The sequence below is a fragment of the Notamacropus eugenii genome, chromosome 5, assembly GCF_028372415.1.
Source record: "Notamacropus eugenii isolate mMacEug1 chromosome 5, mMacEug1.pri_v2, whole genome shotgun sequence".
NCBI lineage: Eukaryota > Metazoa > Chordata > Mammalia > Diprotodontia > Macropodidae > Notamacropus > Notamacropus eugenii.
In genome coordinates, this window is record NC_092876.1 from 241,726,693 (window position 1) to 241,746,689 (window position 19,997).

At 40.0% G+C, this 19,997-nt stretch overlaps 1 protein-coding gene across 50 annotated transcripts in view; it reads right to left on the reverse strand.

Moving 5' to 3' along the window:
- TTN (titin) overlaps positions 1–19,997 on the reverse strand; it is a 325,993-nt gene continuing 305,996 nt past the window's right edge. For 49 of the 50 annotated variants that reach the window (XM_072612482.1, XM_072612462.1, XM_072612461.1 and 46 more), the window contains 19 exons: positions 18,557–18,862; positions 18,192–18,473; positions 17,396–17,989; positions 16,985–17,272; positions 16,571–16,870; positions 15,665–15,967; positions 14,967–15,269; positions 14,292–14,876; positions 13,740–14,045; positions 13,336–13,635; positions 11,552–12,127; positions 11,129–11,434; positions 10,124–10,717; positions 4,256–9,981; positions 4,009–4,165; positions 2,466–3,151; positions 2,226–2,379; positions 1,432–1,734; positions 1–1,307 (listed from right to left, as the gene is read on the reverse strand). In XM_072612482.1, coding sequence (XP_072468583.1) covers positions 1,009–1,307; positions 1,432–1,734; positions 2,226–2,379; positions 2,466–3,151; positions 4,009–4,165; positions 4,256–9,981; positions 10,124–10,717; positions 11,129–11,434; positions 11,552–12,127; positions 13,336–13,635; positions 13,740–14,045; positions 14,292–14,876; positions 14,967–15,269; positions 15,665–15,967; positions 16,571–16,870; positions 16,985–17,272; positions 17,396–17,989; positions 18,192–18,473; positions 18,557–18,862 — 12,368 coding nt within the window. In that variant the 3' untranslated portion in view covers positions 1–1,008. The remainder of the gene's footprint in view (positions 1,308–1,431; positions 1,735–2,225; positions 2,380–2,465; positions 3,152–4,008; positions 4,166–4,255; positions 9,982–10,123; positions 10,718–11,128; positions 11,435–11,551; positions 12,128–13,335; positions 13,636–13,739; positions 14,046–14,291; positions 14,877–14,966; positions 15,270–15,664; positions 15,968–16,570; positions 16,871–16,984; positions 17,273–17,395; positions 17,990–18,191; positions 18,474–18,556; positions 18,863–19,997) is intronic. The other variant, XM_072612469.1, reaches the window with a different exon arrangement.

Genomic DNA, 19,997 nt, shown 5'->3' on the forward strand with positions numbered 1-19,997 from the left:
TGAGGTGCGGATAACATGCTTTATTTCAATGCTACTTTCTCCAGGAGGTTCAATTACAATTAGTGATCATTTATTTCTAATTGGTAAGAACTACATCAAATTGAAATTGAAGGCATCACTTATTGATTTAACAACAGCTTCTCGTGTTGGTTGTTTTCTTTGCTGTGGTTCATTGCTTTGTTGCCCAAATTTTAGGTGTAAGATAATTCTAATACTACCACACAAACACAATTATTGCACTCTAGGAACCTCCAGGAGCGGGCACTGCTTCTGCATTGGAAAACCTGAACATCTTGTTTAGATGAGGGAATGGCCAGGAGATGTTACTTTTTCAAGCTGTCCAGGCAGTCCTCATGCCAGAAGCAGTACAGAGGAGTGAACAAAGCGTTGGCCGTTACACTTTGTTCTGACCAATAGGTAAGTCAAATGAAAATTCTGAGTGTGACGTAATCAGAAAGAATGTGAGACATTCAAATGAAGTTTACAGGAGGGTATTTGCAAACATCACCAATGCCTTACATTTCTGATTCAGTAAATATCTGTGCATGTAATAGGTTACATGAACAGCATTATCTCTTAGATGTAAGGGCATCTTCAGCGGGGAATCTCTCTACCCACCGAGGCATTCTTAGACATCAACACTTTGTTGAGGCACAAAGATTAGTTAAATGTTGAGCAGGGTATTCGTTTCATGAGAAACTTTCTCCTACCAACGGTTAGTTCCATAAGTTGCAGTTGCATAAGTTGTCACTAAATAAATGGTACAAAACTTGATAACCGTTACTTCGGCTATATACAGTATGTACATGTCAATAAGAAATGTATAACGTTCTTAAGTCAACAATAATGACAGCAAGTCATGTGTAGCTTTGGCCTTTGTCTCATTTAGATCGATAAAAAAATATTTTTTATATTTACAGATCAGAAAGTTTAGTCCATGTGAAGCAGGTATATTTAGTCTATGTATGAATCACTTGCAAAAAGTATAAGTATAAGAGCACAGGCTCTCTAGATTGATCGAATATTTATATTCACAGTGGCAGAATCAGATCCAAATTCATTCCCTAAGCTCAGGGTATAAAGTCCAGCATCCTTCTTTTGCACATCCATGATGATCAGAGTTGTCAGGTCATCACTAGTTTCGATGTGGAACCTGCCTTGTTGCTCCTGATTTTGGATTTTCCTTCCACCATAGGACCATGTTATTTCAGGAGCAGGTTCTCCCGTAAAAGCACAGGCTAGTGTTAATACCTTCCCCTCATCAATGCTGATATCAGATGGAAGAGCTTCGATTTTAGGTGGAATTCCTTTAATGGAAGAGCAAAAAGGTTTATATTCATTTTGGATAAAAGCAGTGATTATCTTTCTACCGAATATTATTCTAGGGTACTAGATTTTTTTTCTACCTCTACCAGTAATTTTATTGCTCACCTCTTATACCTGCTTTAAGCATTTTACTAGTTGAACTTTCCAGATGTGTCATACTAGATTTTCCCATAGAACTGCTGGAACTCATCTCTACAAAAGACTCTTTCATGGAAGACATGCTTTGGGCAGACATGCTTGCAAATTTCATTTCGGTCATGCTGCTAGTGCTGCTACTGCTGAAACTGCTGAAGGATGCCTCTTGCTTAGAGGCAGACATATGAACTGATTGAGAAGAGAAAATTCCTTGCATGCTTGTGTCATCACTTGTCCTCAATACTACCTCTTTGGAAGGTTCTTCAACTAGAGCTGTGGAGCATAGCAAAGACAATGAAACGTGAACGGCATCCAGTTAATTGGTGACATCAGACACTGACTTACAGAAATGGAAAAACAAAAAGGACTTTGCTGTCATTGAAGCATAAGCAGATACACGGAGTACCATCAAAAGCTAGCCCAATCCCTGGAAGTCAGGGATGCTTAGCATTACATTACGTGCAAGTATACCAGGGATTACCAGGGGGAAAAACTGATTAACGATACAGAGAATATCGTACATTTTTGCAGTAGGTATTATAAGATTTCTGGAAACTCATGGTTTTGAAATATACGCATAAAACTTTGGTTAGGCTAAAAAAATTTGATTAAATGCATGAATCATTGCAGAATGTCTGTGCCTCTTACATGTCTCATCCAACAATCAAGCTTAGAGCATATGCACTTTTCTATTTGCATTTGGTAAAAAGATACTGAGGAATCAAAAGTCACCGACCAAACCCAAAAAACCCAGCAACACTTACGGAACACGGTTAAGGATGCTGTGGCAGAACATTGTCCATGGAAATTTTTGGCTTTGACTGTGTATTTTCCACTGTCAGTTATTGCTGCATTTCGGATTTCAAGAGAATATACATTTTTGGAGCGGCTTACTCTGACATTTGAAGAGACAGAAATCTAAAAAAGAAAAACATGTTTTGTAAAGATCTTGAGGAAATAAAGATCATCTTTATTCCCCAAAATAGATTTTCCTTAAAACTTACTGGCAAGTTGTTTTTAAACCACTCAATTTCAGGCGTTGGATCTCCACTGATTTCACAAGAAAAGAGAACATTTTGTCCTTCATTCACATTTTGTGACTTGGGCTGTGTGATGAAGGCAGGGGCATCTAAGCGTTCTTGACACAGTGTCATATCAAACTGGCACTTGATGATCCCTTGGCTGGTTTTACCTATACAGGTAAGTATTCCTTCGTCTCTTTGGCTAACTTTCTTGATGGTTAAGGTGTGATCATTGCCAGACATGCCATATCTGTAATCTTCTGAGTTAGTAAGCTCCACTCCATTCAGCATCCACTTGACTTCAGAGGCATCAACAATATTAGCTTTTAGAGTAGTTTTCTGACCTTCAGATATGCTCATCTGAGTGGAAAATGCTTTAATTTCAGCATGAGCTCTGATGTCTTCTGATGCCTGGGTCTTTTTCACAATTTCCTCATGGACAACTGATTTTTCCAGTGCAACTGCTTCTGATTTCTTGATGTCTTCAGAAATGAGTGCTTTTGAAGATTCCTCCTTGAGGGATGACTTCCCATGAGATATTGTTTCAGATTTCTGGATTTCTTCAGAAACCAATGTCTTTTTGGCTACTTCTTGGGCAGCTGCTTTTTTCTGAGAAGTCATTTCTGAGGTCTTTTGTGTAGAAGTTTTCTTTTCCTCATCTTTAATATCTAGAAAAGAAAATTCTCTGTGTTGGTATTACATTGTAACTGGAAACAGATCTTGCTTTTTATTCTTGTGTCAAATGTTTGTGGCCAAAATTGAGGATATGAAATAGTACCTAGGTCTCTCTGGGCCTAAACTCATCAGATGCTCATGCAGATCAATTTAGATTCAGTATAAATGTGGTTTTGATCACTTAACAAAACATATCATTTGAAGAGGACATACATGGTGTAGGAAATGAATTAATATATTTTAAATGAAAGTTTTAGTGCAAGGGGTTCTGTAATCTGGGATATGTGAACTTTTAAAAATATTTTAATAACTATAATTTGATATAATTAGTTTCACTTATAATCATATCTTTTCCCTTATGCATGTCAAAACATTACTTTGAGAAGAGGAGCACAGGCTTCACCAGACTTCCACTGAAGTCCATGACACACAAAAAATGGTTAAGAATCCCTTCTTTTGTACATCAAAAGGAAAGATTCAAGCATGGAAATTGAAAGCCCTCTAGGGAACTTTTTGCAATTTCCTAGGAAACTAATAATTGTGGCTAGGCACAATGTCCTTGACTCAATGATTACATTGTACATTTGGGGAAACTCTGTGGCCTCTTCTTTGTGGTATATTGTTCCTAACGGAACGCCTGTGCAGGTAGGCACTTGGTACTTTTGATGATGCCAGTGATTGTAACAAAAACCTTGTGGCTAGGCCTATAGATAAATAGGATCATAGAATTTAGAAGTCAGTTTTTGTATTTGGCCAATTTTTTAAAAGCTATTTTTAAAAAAAGTAAATGTTTACATATTGGTGCCCTTCATATAGATTTTCAAAAAACACCAACAGAAAGTGAACCTACCCTTTATTGTTAATTTGCAGCTAGAGGAAACAGATCCAGCTGAATTTGTTATTGTACATGTAAAGAGTCCACTGTCTGAAGTACTGGTCTCATGTATTTCTAAGTAGAATCCTCCTTTGTCTTCAGATAGTTTATATTTTCCTCCTTGTACAAGAGCCTGCAGAGTATAAATCATTTGATTTTAAAGTTGTGAACTAATTTAGGGATAGAATTTTTAGACAACATGTAAAGGTTAAGGACATTTTACCTTTCCATCCTTAGTCCAGGTAACAGTGGGCCAAGGCTCTCCTGTGGCTTTAATTGAAAACTTGGCAACAGTATTTGAAGATATGGTCATATCTTGCAGCCCAGTAACAATTACTGGCTTCAAGGGAACTGATTCAGCAGCTTTCTTTTCTGTTTTCTTGGTTTCTGTTAGCTCAGACAATTTCTGAGCCGATTTCTTAATTTCTGTTGACTCAGCAGTTTTCTCAACTGACTTCTTGGTCTCTGTTGACTCAGCAGTTTTCTGTATTGATTTCTTGGTCTCTGTCATCTCAACAGTTTTTTCAACTGATGTCTTGGTCTCAAGAGTTCTGGACAATTGGTCACGGATACTCTTAAAGGTTTGTCCAACAAACTGGAAATTAGTCTTAGAAGCTCCGCCTTCACCAGAAATTTCACAGACATATTCTCCTTGATCAGCTTCAGTGAGGTTTTGGATTTTGAGTTCATAAGTGCCATCTGCTGCATAATGAAACTGGAAATGGCCATTTTCCTTCAATTTCTTGCCATCTTTATACCAGGTTACCTCTTTGGCACTTAAAACACTGCTCTCAACTGCACATGTGAGCTTTGCAATGTCTTTAGAAGCTTCCACTTTGAGTGGTTGAGCTATCTTAGGAGGAGCAGTGACTGGTAGCTGTACTTTCTCAGTTGGGGTGGGTTTGGTTTCTGTTGGTGCTGTGGTTTTTGGGTGAGAAGTAACTAGCTCTGGAGATTTCACTCTCTTCGGTGATTTCACTGCTTCCGGAGATTTTGCATGAGGCTCGGGGGACTTGACTCTTGGTGGCGATGTAACTGTTTTTTCAGGGACCCTGGCCTTTTGAACAGTCAGAGTAAATTGTGCTTCCTGTTTTCCTTCAGTGTTTTCTACCACCACAGTGTAGCTGCCTTCATCTGAAGCCTGGACTGAAGAAATCTCAAAGGTAGAATGGTACTTTGTGGTTGTGACTTGGTGACGGCCAGAGGAACTGATTACTTGACCTGCGCGGAACCATGTGACTGTTGGTACTGGTTCACCATCAGTGTCACAAGAAAATCTCGCAGACTCACCCTCATATACCGTTATGGACCGTGGTTTGGTTAGAATCCTTGCTGCCAAAGTTGTCTTAATCTTTCTATGTGTGGCTTTCTCCTCCACTGACCTTTCTTCAGATGCTGTGGCTTTCATTTCAGCTGAAGCATAATGTTCATGTGATGTCAGAGTCTCTCTGGTCTCTGTCATTTGTGATGTGACTTCCCTTACAGATGAGGATGCTTCCATCTCGGATCTTTTCTTAAATGATGAAACAGCATAGGCCTCTATTTTGGTCAGTTCAGGAAAGACCGATCTTGGTACTTCCTCATCTTTGCGTCGGGAAGTATAGGTAGTATAATCGCCTCCAGTGACATCTAATGTTGCATAGTCAGAAGCTTCTCCTTTGTAATTAGTGCACACAGCACGATATGTTCCACTGTCATCAATATGGCAGTCCAGAATTTCCAAGGTCAGAACCCCACTTGTGTTTGTGTAATGAATCTTGCTGCTCTCTTGGAGTTCTACACCATTATGGTACCATTTGACTTCAGCAGTTGGCTTAGACTGAACATTTAAGATAAAACGAGTGTTTTGCCCACATGGTACACGATGAGAACGCATTCTCAGTGTGATTCGAGGAGCATGGTCCAGAGTGAAAGGCTGTTGACTCAGAATTTCATACTTTCGTTCTGATGTCTTCTGAGTCTTTAATGCAGCCTTCATAGATTCATACCTGGAAAATATGTCAAATCTTGCAGTTCTCTCAAATCTTGAGAGTGATCTTTCACTTGACACTGGGCTGGGAGAACGTGGCCTAGTCCTCTCTGGCGTTGGGGATCTTCTTTCAGGTTCGGATTCTTCAGCTGGTTGTGTTCGTGGCCGGATTAATTCAGATACTGGTCGCATTAATTCAATATAAGTTGGAGAAAGAGATCGTCTTCTTCCTAGTAGCCTCGAGACAGATGAAGATGCCTCTCTTTGTGCATGTTTTGAAATTTCAATTTCTTCCTCAATTTCTGTTACTTCAGTTATTTCTCTTTCTCTTCTGCTTTTCTTTCTAGATTTTTCTTCCTTGGCAATATGGTCAAGTTCACTTTTATATTCTGAGAGCCGCTGGGTTGTCTTAACTGGACGGAGCAATTCTTCATCCTCTTTCTCAGCCATGATTCTTTGCCGCTGCCTAGGATGTCTATATGCAGCTCTGGCATGGCGTTCACGTAATTCCATGTAACTTGTGCTAGTTTCCTCTTTAGATGGGATATGATAAGTTGAATATCTGAAATCTTTTCTTGTTTCATCTACCTTGACATGAGCACTTGGTGAAGAATAACGTAGACTAGATAGCTCGAACTGGGGAGGACTCCGACTTGGTGGGGAAGCAGAGAAGCCAAGTTCAAGTTCTTCTTCAAGACGCAGCCTTTCTTCTTCAGTTCTTTTCATGGCTAGGTAATCATCAATTGGAAGGAGCAGTTGCTCATCTGAAAGGTCACCAAGAGATCTCCTTCTGGGTCGATAATAATAATAGTCATAATCAGGAGATGGTGTCCGACGGCGGGCTGGTCTTACTATCTCAAGATCATCTTGGGTTAATTTGGGTATACGCCATTTAGGTCTGTATTGGTCTGTAATGCGTGGAAGAGGCATCACGTAGAACTGTTCCCATCTTGAGAGGCGAATACGTTTGGGTCTTTTCTGTGCAATTCTGTCAATCTTCCCAGGCATCTCAAACTGGTCACGTATTTTCTTGTACCATTTCATGTCAGACATTGGCACAAACTGCTTAATGTGTTGGTCTTCCTCAACAGTAGTGCGTTTGAACCTGCGTGGCTCTGGTATTTCGTAAGGCATGCGGAGTCGTTTTTCTTCCTTCTTTTCTTCTGTTACGAGTTCAAATTCACCTTTTACGGTCTTGGTGCTTACAGCAGGTTTGTAAAGTATGGCAGCTTCTCTTAGTGCCTCTTGTGCTACTTGGGTGAGTGGCACAGACTCAGTACCAGAAAGGATTTCAGCCATTCTTAGTGTCTTACTAACTTGTTTTTGTACATGTCTTTCACGCTCTTCTTCAGATTTGTATTCTTTCTTGATATATTTCAGGCGTTCTACTTGAAGGTGAGCCTGGCAGCTTGTAGAGCCAGCAGAATTAGTTGCAGTAACTCTGTAATAACCTGTGTCACCTGGCAATGTATCTCTGATATGCAAAGCATAATAGTCCAAGCCTTCATGGACAATTTCAATGTTGGGACCGAGGGACAGAGGTTGACCATCTTTCTCCCATTTTAGAGTTGGTGGTGGGATGCCAGAAACTCTAATTTCAAAGCAGACACTCTGGCCTTCCTGACATTCTGCATTTGCCAGTAATCGTTTGAACATTGGTCTTAGGGTGGTGTCTGCCGCTGGTGGGAGTGGGGTCACAGTAAGCTTAGCTTTACAGCTGTCTTCACCATACTTGTTCCTTGCTACCACAGAATATTCAGCATCATCATCTGTAGTTACATTGTTGATTGTTAGTTGGTAAAGACCCTTGTCAGTCTCAAATACATACTTCTTGTCATCATCATCTGGTTTGATTTTCTGTCCTGATTTGTACCATGTCACCCGGGGCTCTGGATGAACTGTTATGGTCACACCAAATCTGACATTTTCACCAATGTAGGCAGTCCGGTTGTAGAGAGGCAGAGTAAATTCTGGTGGCCTCTCCAGGAGTCTCATAGCATCTGTCCTCCTTTTAATTCTCTTTACAGTTCTACGATAGTAATAGTCATAAGACTCTCTCACACCTTTGACAAAGAGCTCTGCATAGGAACTGTCTTCTCCATAGTCATTGACCACCTTGCATCTATATGTACCATCATCTGTTTTAGTAATGTCTTTGACATACAGGGTGGCTTGTCCATCTTGGTAGGTAATTTCATATTTTTCACTGTTCTCCAGCTGTCTGATGCCAAAGTACCAGGTCACTTGGGTGGATTCATCATAATTTTCAATGCTGCACTGATATTTTACATACCCGCCTTCTTCTCCAACAGCATGCATTATTTGCCCAGAAATAGGGCCAATTTCAATTGATGCAACTTTAACTTTAGCAACACTCATTCCTCTCTGAGATCTAATTGCCCCACCACAGGAGATTCGGGCTGCTGATACAACCATGTTCAGGTCTTTCTTTATCAAGGTGTGATAGTAACGCCTGTGCTTTAGTGTCCTGATGACTTTAGTGCTTACATTTTCTGTCTTCTGCTTTAGCCATGGATGCTGGAGTGCCTCAGAAGCTGTCATGCGAGACTTTCTTTCTTTCACCAAAAGCCTATCAACAAAGTCCATGGCTTCAATGCTGATATCCTTAAAAGCTTCTTCATCAAAGTTATACTCAGCATTCATGATGTTTTCAATTATCTGTTGGTTGGTTTCAGCCAGGAATGGATTAATACCACTTAACAGAACATATACCAGGGTACCCAGGGACCACATGTCTGTGGCTGTACTGACGACATCATGATGATGTACTTCAGGGGCATAATATTCAGGAGCAGAGAACGTAAGCCTAAAGTTATCCCCTGGCTTTAACTGCCTGGCTTGACCAAATTCAATGATTTTAATGACAGAGCTTCTTCTCGTTTGGTAAATGATATTATCTGGCCTAATGTCAAAGTGCCCGATATTGTGACGGTGTAGGAATTCAAGGGCTCCACAGACCTGGCGGACATAACTTACAATCTCTCTTTCACTGAGTTCAAAAGCACTGGTGTTAATTCTTTCAAAGATATCAAGCCCTGAAATAAATTCAAAGATCATAACCAGCTCTTCCATGCTTTCAAATGATTCATGGAGATACAAGAGATTCTTATGCCTAGCAATGTTCAGAATAGAAATTTCTTTCTTTACCAAAACCTGGTCAGTTCCTTTAACTTTGACAAACTTGGCCATGTATGTCTTCTTAGAAGAGGTTTCAACACAGCGGTGGACAATTCCAAACTGCCCACGTCCCAGATCTTCAGCAATCATGTATCTGTCATAGAGTTCCTTGGTTGAAGAGTGAGAAGCCTTAGTTTTGCTGACTTCTCGGGTTTCATCCACCTCTTCATCATAGTTCATTACTCTAGTCTTATCTTCCTTGGTTATGGTTGGTTCTGTAGGTTCTGAAGGTTTGCTGAGACCAAATTTATTTTCAGCTATTACACGGAACTGGTAGCTAGTCTTACCAAATAAGTTAATCACAGTATACCGTGTTTCCCGCGCTTGACCCACGCGGAGCCATCTCTCTGCTGTAGTGGCACATTTTTCAATAATGTAGTTGGTGATTTTGCTACCACCATCAGAAGCTGGTTCAGTCCAAGTTAAGTTGACTGAATCTCTTGAGACATCACTCACTTTGACTCCCCTGGGGGGATCTGGAACATCAGCCACATCCAGTTCAACTGTCTTCTGATCAATTCCAAATCGGTTTTTAGCACAGACAACATAGAAGCCAGCATCTTTTCTCTCCACTCCATTGGGGAAGACAAGAGATGTGAATGATCTGGTAACAATAACTTGGTAGTGACCATTGTTGTCAATGAGATCCTGTCCTTTCTGCCAGGTGATCACCGGGTCTGGTTTTCCACTGAAAGGAATTTTGATGCTGATGACTTCTCCTCTGAGAGCATGAACGGCTCCCATGCCTTCAAGATTTTTAGGCAAGTGTATCTTTGCAGGAACTGCACCAGAAGAAACAAGAACAAAAAAAAATTTTTTTTTAGAAATAATAACATTTCTAGTTATTAGCAAACATGTTTAAATAGAGCAAAAACCAGAATATGTTTTCTCCAATATCAAGCTTATATTTCTTTGTATTATTACCTTCAACATCTAAGGAGGCTGTGCCAGACACCGATCCCCCTTGATTAGTAGCTCTGACTTGGTAGACAGTGGCATCATCATCTGTTACATTTACTATGATGAGTTGATGGTATCCACCCTTAAATTCTTGAATTCTATACTTTTCTCCATCGGCAATGATTTCTTTGCCCTGGCGATACCATTTGACAACAGGCTTAGGATGACCAGTGACTTTGCAGACCAATGTTGCATTGCTCTTATATCTGACATTCAAATTTCTGAGTTCATCTTTAAAGTGTGGTGCCTGTATTGGAACATCAGATTTAGGAGTGATGGGTTCTGATATTTCACTCCATTCACTTTCACCACCTAGGTTTTCACATTTCACACGGAACTCATATTCAAGACCTTCAATAAGGTTTTGTACAGAAAAGACAGTTTCTCGAATTTCATCTGTTGTTACAGCAATCCACTTATTTTGCTTCTTTTCACGCTTCTCAAGGTAGTAATTTCTAATCTTTGCCCCGCCATCACTGGAAGGTGGTTTCCAAGATACAACGCAGGAATCTTTTGTAAGAGCAGTTATAGTTGGTTTGCCAGGAGCACCAGGCTTTTCTGGATAAAAACAAAAGATTTGAATCGTTATTTTAGACAAGTATACTTATTATTGAACACCACAAAATCCTGCTTTGTGGTAGTCATTGCTTTACGTCCTAGGTCGGAATGTTTTGTAAAAATACTTTTTTCAGAAAAAATTAAATTGACAATTTACTCCAAGAACCTTATTGAAAAGGAAAAAAAAAAGGAATTCTAGTCTGTTTGAATAAAAAAGAGATATAAAACACATACTCCTTTCTCTTTCTTTGCTAAATTTAGATACACAAAATCTTCACAAGTTTCGCAAAGAGATCATTAGCCTAATTTCCATCTTTATCACTTTCCTAACGTAAGCTTTTCCATTAGAATGGGGGTTTTGGAGTACAAAGATGGGAGTTTACAGAGATGTAGAAATTGTGCCTTGCTTACCAAATGGAGTCTTGATAACAACAACTGATGAGACCTCGAGAGGTTCACTAATGCCATAGGTGTTCTGAGCTGATACACGGAAATAATAGCCAGCATTTTCTGTGAGGTTAACAATTCTGCAGCTCGTTACTGAAATGGCTGAAGATACCAGCTGCCACTCAGCACCCTCCTTTGCCTCACATTTCTCAACCACATAGTTGGTTATCCATGATCCTCCATCATCTGTAGGGGGTTTCCAACTGATTACAGCAGAATTCTTAAGTAGTGCTTCAATCACGATTGGCCCTGTAGGCTTGTCTGGCTTATCTGTTAATAACAAAACAAGACAAATAATTATACAACCGATGCCTTGATGTTTCACCAAAAAAAAAAAAAAAATCCACAAACTCTTCTCCTGGGGAAAAAAAAAAGAAAAGAAAATACCTTGTATTTCCACATCAAGGATGGCATCAACTGTTCCAAAAACATTGCTCAGCTGTACTTTGTATTTCCCAGCATGGGTCTTACGCTGGACATTCTTGATACTGAGATGAGTGTAGTGCTCAGTATTCTCAACGGTAACGGTCTCTGAATTTTTCAAAGGTTTCTTGTCATGGAACCAGGTAATGGCAGGTACTGGGCGACCAATGTACATAACATGCAGGCGGAGAGTAGACCCCACTGCTGCGTAGTATTTCTCCTTCAGGGGGTAACCAGGGTGGAACTGAGGAGTTGCTTGCAAGAGTAGCTTGCTGCTGGTTTCTACCTCTCCCACTTCATTGGTAGCTGTGCAAGTGTAGACACCTTCATCCTCTTGTTCCTCCGTCATTACAGTGAGAGTATGAGTGCGCCCATCTGATGACATTTTGTATTTTCGGCTTTGTACTAGCTCTTTGCCAAAGCGGTACCATTTAATATCTGGAAGGGGCCTTCCAACAATCTGACAGGAGAGTTGAGCTGCTTCACCCAATTTAGTAGTAACATCTGCCATTTCTTTTCGAACTCCTGGTGCCTCTCCAGCTGATATGGAAAAAAGGCATGTTATTAAGTATGTATTTTTCTATTACTAAGGAATCTACTCATCTTCCACTCCTTCTCTGAACCTGGAGTTAATTGATCCATAAATGCTTACATATTTAAGATATCATTATTTACCTAATAATTTTTAGGTAAGTTTTTAGAGACTACTAGCTAACACAGCACATAGAACATTGGATCTGTAGCTTGGAAGACCGGAGTTCAAATCCAGATTCAGATACTAGCAAGCTGTGTGACCTTGGATAAGTCTCTTAACTACTCTTTGTCTCAGTTTCCTCAACTATAAAATGGGGATAATCATAGCATCTAGCTCCCAGGGTTGTGACTGTCAAATGAGATAACTGTGACACACTTAGTGTAGTGCCTGGCCTGGAGTAACTGGTGCTATAGAAGTGCTAGTTATTATTACTACTATTATCTTAGCTTTAAACCTTTTTTAGGTTTTACAGGGGTTATCATTATTATTTAAACATTTTTAAACATTTTTGGTTTAACATATTTAAACATATTTTAGGCTTTACAAAAGTTATTGTATTTACAGATCTCCATTGAAAAAATATTTTTAGGCTCTCAATAATCATTCATGGTCACAAAACAAGGTCAGATTGACCTTTCCCTTCATAAATATGATGAAAACTAATTATGTGCACTTCTCAGGGGGTTCCTTCTGAAAGCCCCAGCTCTCTCCTCCTTGTCTAGTATTATTCTTCCTTTAAAACTGATACATCAGAAGTCTTGCTGAAGAGTGGGACAGTGGCCTTTGGGTTAACAGAGGTCCTGCTCCAGCAACGTGATCAATAGGAATGGCCCTATATAAAGGGTGTGTGTGTGTGTGTGTGTGTGTGTGTGTGTGTGTGTGTGTGTGCAAAACCACTAATGTACCACAAACCCCCTTATGCCACAATCACTGACCATCTGTATACAGGGAAACAATTGCTCTTGGCATTTAATTTAGCTAGTAAAACATCCTGTAACACAGAACATTCATACATTGGAAAGGGCATTGACTTCTACAGTCAATGACAACAAAGCCTTCATTGAGTACTTATGAGCCCTCCCTCCCTCAAAACAAAGTCAAGTTTAAGTCATGTCATCATTTCTCTGATGGCATGGTCTTCTTCACAATTATACATGAGATACTATGCTCAAATTTTCTTAGTTGTAAGGGTCTACAGTTTAGGGATACATACACGTCAGTCTAGTCTTCACAGACATGGCGGTTCTTCGAGGCCTGCTCATTCCAGTCTCATTTTCAGCAAAAACCCTGAATTCATATTCAGTGGCTTCCAATAAGCCACCAACTGTGAACTGCCTGTCTTTAATGCGGTCCTTATTGGTCTTCTTCCACGTACTATCTCCAGACTGCCGGTATTCTACCCAGTATCCAAGGATCTCTTTACCACCATCACATTCAGGTTTCTCCCACTGAAGAGTAACACTGTCTCTGGATAGAGATAGGATCTCAATTTCTCCAGGTTGGCTTGGTTTATCTGAAACATTGAAAAATGTTTGAAAAAGAGGTCAAATTTACCTGCCAAAAGAAAAAGAAAACGAGGCTTTTTTTTTTTCTTCAGAAATATGACCATTTTTTTACCGAAAGGATCCTTGCAAATAACTGGTTCAGAAGCAGGACTGGTTTCACTTAAGCCAACCTCATTCTGTGCAATAATACGGAATTGGTATTCAGCATCGGGCACCAGGCCTGTGACTGTGTACATTGTGGTAGTGATCTGAGTCTTGTTATGCCGAACCCACTTGTCAGTAGAGGTTTCTTTCCGTTCAATATAGTACCCGGTGACCCGAGAACCACCATCATCTTTGGGCCGTGACCAGGACAAGCTAACAGAACTCTTAGTTACATCCAACACTTCTGGAGGATTGCTGGGAGGCTCTGGAGGGTCTACAAGTATCAAAAAAACCATTTTGTTAAAAATGTTGTGAATATGGTTACAATTCCTGAAGTGGGGGGAGGGATAGGGCAGAGAGAGAGAGAGAGAGAGTAACATGGGGTGGAAAGGGATAAGCATTTATATAGTGCCCACTATATATTAGGCATTGTGCTAAGAGCTTTACAAATATCTTATTTGATAAGAGTACATAAAATAATCGCTTTTCTTTAAAGTTAGAAATACAAATGTGGACTTACTCAGTGGTGTTTTTGGTATGACTGGTTCTTCAGATTTCAGGGGCCTGCTGATACCAAACTGGTTTTCTGCTGAAACACGGAAGTGATACTCCACATTCTCTTTTAGGCCTTTTACCACAAGAGATGTGCCTCTAACTCTGGAATCAATGGTATACCAGGCAGCTTTAGGTACTTCTCGCCTCTCGACAATGTACCCTATGACATCAGCGCCACCATCATCGGCTGGAGGTCTCCAGCTTACTCTTACAGAACGAGCCTGTATGTCATCAAATTCAAGTGGACCTTCTGGAGTATTTGGACTTCCAATCACCTTGACCTTGATGTAAACTGCCTTCTTGCCACACTTGTTTTCTAGAACCAAGTCGTAGTTGCCAGAATCATCCCTATCTGCTTCTTTAATCACAAGTTCCGTGTGTGTGTCGGAGGTTGCAATCATAGCTCTCTTACTAATGTCCTGGCCTTCCTTCGTCCACTTGCATATTGGGAATGGTTTTCCTTTGATTGGTATGGTGAGCCTGATGACTCCACCTTGTCTTACAAAGACACCTTCCTGGTATCTTTCATCAAGTTCGTAATCAGGATATTCTGAGAGAAAGAAAGAAAGATTAGCATTATTGTATGCATGAAAATGTTATGAGGTAGTTAAGCAAGGAAATATGCAATTACACTTCTTACCAAGCATTTCAGTGACTTTCACTGTTCCTGGCACTTCAGCAGGTTCCCCAGGTCCACCAGCATTGCAGGCCAAGACACGGAATCTATATTCCGCACCCTGAGGCAGATGTGTTAGTGTATATTCCCGGATCTTGGTTGGAGTGGTATTGCATTTGGTCCATTCATGTTGATCAACCTTCTGCATTTCAATCAAGTAGCCAGTGACTTTAGATCCTCCTTCATCTTCAGGAACGCTCCAGGCAAGGGAGACAGATGTTCTTGTAGTATCAGTAACTCTTGGGTTCTGGGGTTTTCCTGGAGGAGCTGAGGGAAAAAAAATCAGAGATCAAAATAGAGCATGAAGTGGCCCTAAAATTTAAAAACAAAAACAAAAAGCTAACTACCACCTAACAAACACATCCTAAGAGCTGTTGAAACATGAAATATTGATGATCATTCATTCTGAGAGAATTTATTTTATCTATTAAAACAAATCTGTTGTTTTTGCCTTTCTCTTGATACAGTAGAAAAAGCACTGACTCTAGAGTCTGGGCACCCAGGTTCAAATACCACATCTTATACTTTACTACCTAAGGAACCTTGGACAAGTCACTCATTCTCCCTATGTTTTATTTTCCTCATCTTCCAAGTAAGGATATTGGACCAAATGGTCCCTTCCAGCTGGAGATCTGTGATACTTTGACCCTAAAATTACTTACCAATTGGATCCATGGCAACAACGGGTTTGGAAGGACGACTTGGTTTCCCAGTGCCTCTGGCATTAATAGCAGTAATACGGTGTTCATATTCTAGTCCTTCAATGAGGCCAGTGGAACGATAACGTGTCATGGTTACTGGTACTTTATTAACACGGACCCATCGATCTGCTCTGACTTCTTTACGTTCTACAATATAACCAGTCACCTGGGAGCCACCATCATCCTCAGGTGGGTACCAAGTTAGTGTCATGCCATCACGGGAGACATCAAAAATCTGTAATGTTTCTGGAGGTCCTGGAATCCCTATTGTAAGAACACAGGTAAACAGAAAGTTGACAATACATATACATTGAAAAGTAATCACAAAAACATTCATGAGTCCATGGGCCTTAGTTTCCAAGTTAGCATTACAATAAATGGTACAAAAGACTGTCTTGTGATGGGGTTTCTAAGGGATTTGCTATATGTACTTTTCCTGAAACTCCTGGCTTCCATCAAGGCTCAGCTCATGTCCTGCCTTCCTCAAGCTTTGCTTAGTTCAACCCCTGCTTGCTAGTACTTTCCTTCTGAGAATAGCTCCTGTTTACACTATACATATATAGCTTGCCTGTCCACAATTGCCTGAATTCTGATCCTTAGTGTTTTTTTATTTTAAATTAGAAATTGGACTAGATGGTGTGAGATCCCTTTAAGCTCTAAAATTTATTTTTGATATGAGCAGTAACTTAGAACCTTACCAGACACTATCTGAATCCCTCAAATTTTTGTAAATGCTTGGACTTAAGTTACATAACCTATCTTTATTATTTTCTACGTATAGCAAAGTCCTCCTTATTTTTCATGCATAACTTTGGGTGGGGAATGGAAGGTGGAGAGAGTAGGGACGGAGTAGAGAAGGAGACTTACTGATGGTGCTACGGCATTCTATGACCTCAGACTGTAAGTAAGAGCCAATTCCAAATCGGTTTGTAGCAGCTACACGGAACACATATTCATTTCCTTCAGTGAGTCTGGTAAACTTAAAAGTTGTTCTAGTCACGGATTCAGAAACTGGCAGCCAGCCTGGTCGATGGGCATCCCGCTGTTCTACCACGTAGCCACTCAGTGGAGCACCACCATCCAATTCAGGTGGCTCCCAGGAAATGGTGACCGAAGTAGCATCGATTTCATCAATTTTGATCGGCCCAGTTGGTGGTCCAGGTTTGTCTGAAAAAGTAGAACAAATTCCATCTCACTTCAAGGTGAAGTTGGGTTGTTGAATCCTGACACCTTTAGCAGTAGAGAAAGTAAAAATGCTTTTATTTTTGTCATGTGACTTACCAAGAATGATAACTTTAATGGTTTCTGAAGTAGTTCCAGTCACATTCTTCAGTTCAAGTGTGTATTCTCCAGTGTCCTTTATGGTGGTCTCACGGATTGTTAACTTGGCTACTTTACTATGGGTCTCAACAGTGACACGCTCTGATTCTTTCAATTTGGAACCAGAAAAGAACCAGGATACAGCGGGAGGTGGACGACCAGCAATTGGTATAACCAACTCAACGGGTCTGCCGGCTGGGACATGAATAGTCTTTTGAGGCATTGTAGAAAGATCGATTGTAGGCAATACTATGGAGAAAGAAAAGTTTAGAAAAATTTAGCAAACCATCCTAAAGCATTCATGCTGATAATATAAAAAACTCTATTTTTTGAACGATTTCTTTTTTGAATTGTTAAATTTCTAGCACATACCCCGTAGGTCTTGAACAGTTACTGCCGTGACAATCTCTCTTGGTTCTGATACACCTTTTTCATTCTGTGCCCTCACTCTAAATAAGTACTGTTCACCTTCATTGAGTGAGGTAACAGTGTGCTCTAAGACAGTGGGTTTCAAGGTTACAACTTTCATCCATCTTTCAGTACCAGCTTTACAGGCTTCAAGAACATATCCAGTAAGCCTGCTACCACCATCATAGAGGGGTTTCTCCCAGGCAAGAGAAACACTGGATTTTGTGACATCTGTCACTTCTAGCTTTTGAGGCATCAAGGGGACTTCTGAGACCAGGACAGCATCAGATGTTTCACAGGGCTCTCCAATGCCATAAATATTCTCTGGGAGTACTCTGAAGTAGTACATGGTTCCTTCCACAAGTCCAGAAATTCTGTAAAGTGTCTTGCTGCATTTGGTCGTTACTGTTTTAAAGGCTCTCATGGCAGCCTCGCGTTTCTCAACAATGTAGTTGGTGACTGGTGCACCCCCATCAATAGTGGGAATCTCCCAAGTAATGGTCACAGAATCTCTTGACACCTCCTTCACTTTCACAGAAGGACATGGGCCAGGTGTATCTGGAAACATTAACAGAAGCACATTACTTTCTACTTGCATGAGTGCTTGATTTTCTTTTCTCCACAGAAAATAGCTAGTGTGATGATTTTATCTTTCCTTTTTTATTTTTTTGTATAAAGAGAGTAAGTAGGTCAGGGACATTCTTCAAGAGAACATTAAAAAGATACTCAAAGATCAAGTCAGTTCAAAAGACATGCTTACCATACACTTTAACAAGGACTGTTGCTGATTTTTTGCCAGATTGATTTTCTGCTTCAATGGTATATTTTCCAGCATCATACCGGTTAGCTTTGTCAACAATAAGCAAAGTATAGCTTTCAGTAGTGTCAATAATTGCTCGACTTGCAAGATCAATGCCCTTTTTGCTCCATGTAATGACAGGAGGTGGCCTTCCTGATACAGATACCATAAGGCGCAAAGAAACTCCAGCTCTGACAGTAACAGTTTTCTTCAGATCATCTGCAAGCTCAAGATCTGGAATTTCTGGAAGACAAATACCAAAATGAATTAATTTGCAAGCCACTTGGAGAACAAACAATTCCATTAAAGAGTTAGATTATAAATACCTAGTCTTTCTACAGGTTCAATTTCAGCAGTTGATTCACTGTATTCACTCATGCCATTTACATTTACGGCAGCAACTCTGAAACAGTATTTCTGGCCAGTTTTAAGATCTGGGACAGTGAATTCAGGGTTTCTTATGGTAGCATTTGTATGCACTCTGTACCACTGCTCAGCTTCTTTTTCTTTCATTTCAAGGACATAGCCTATGATGTCAGCACCACCATCGTACATTGGTTTTGTCCACGCCAGGCTAATGCTGAATTTGGTTGTGTCTACAACTCTTGGAGCAGAAGGTGGTCCAGGAGTATCTTTGGAAGAAAAGAGCAGAGATGTTATATGAAACTCTTGGGATTTGTAACTCATAATGTCAGATACTATCAGTGTACATGATGAATTTTTATAGCCACATCCTCTGGTCACTTTTAGTTTCATATTGGATGGTTATGTGAGTTTTTAAAGGGTCATGCCTCATCATGGCATGAAGGTGATGCAGGGGTATCAAAAGCTACATGTGGCAATGGAGCATAAACTTTGGGATGTTGGACCTGGTGACATACTGACTGCTTCCCAAGCACCAGACTAAGGGCAAAAAGGCTCATTGCCAGGCTTTTTGGAGATGGATTATTTGGTCATGACAACTCAGAAGAGCAAAAGAAGGAAATGATCCTCAGTCTTACATTGTCCCTTTCTGCTTGTATAATGAGGGCAGCAAAGTAGCAGAAAAGGAGGAAGGGAATTCTTAGAAGGGCACAGTTTTAAGGCCTTCTATTATCTTAAAAAATACTGCATTGGAAATACCTTGCTGCCTTAGCTTTATCCTTTAATCCGTACTGCCTATTTCAGCCTCTTCTGGGTGTTAGGGCACCCACAGTTTTTTCTGAGGAAAGCACCTGTTTATTGTCTTTGACTCTTAATGAATTGCAGAATTAATTTTCTATGACATCTATTTTTTCCTTTTCCTTATAGAAAATCAACTTGCTCAGCTCTGATGCCTTAGATCTTTAAAGCATTTTTTTCAATTAACTTTTTTTTTTTTTTTTTTTTAGCAAATTAGCAAACCATTAGCAAATTATTTCTCTATTACTTCCTCTTCACTTGAAAAAACAAAAGTTTTATCTCAGGGTTCAACTGCTGCTTTACCTGTGTGCTTCCAAAGATGGTAGGAAGAATGTGGCCTCACACTAAGAATAAGAATTTTGTTTCCATCTCAGTCACTGATAGTTAGGTTATTACTTTTGCCTTACTAATGTGAAAATGATTTCGCATATAAGTAATTAATAGTACCCCCCGCCCCTTCAGCTTGCTTAAAAAGTCCCTTAAGGGGACCTTTTCTTTTTTCCTTTTCACAATGAAAAAAAAAATCATCCTTACAATAATGGATTATTCATTTCCAGGGGGATTTCCAGAACATAGTTATCATTCCCTACTCAGCTACACTACACT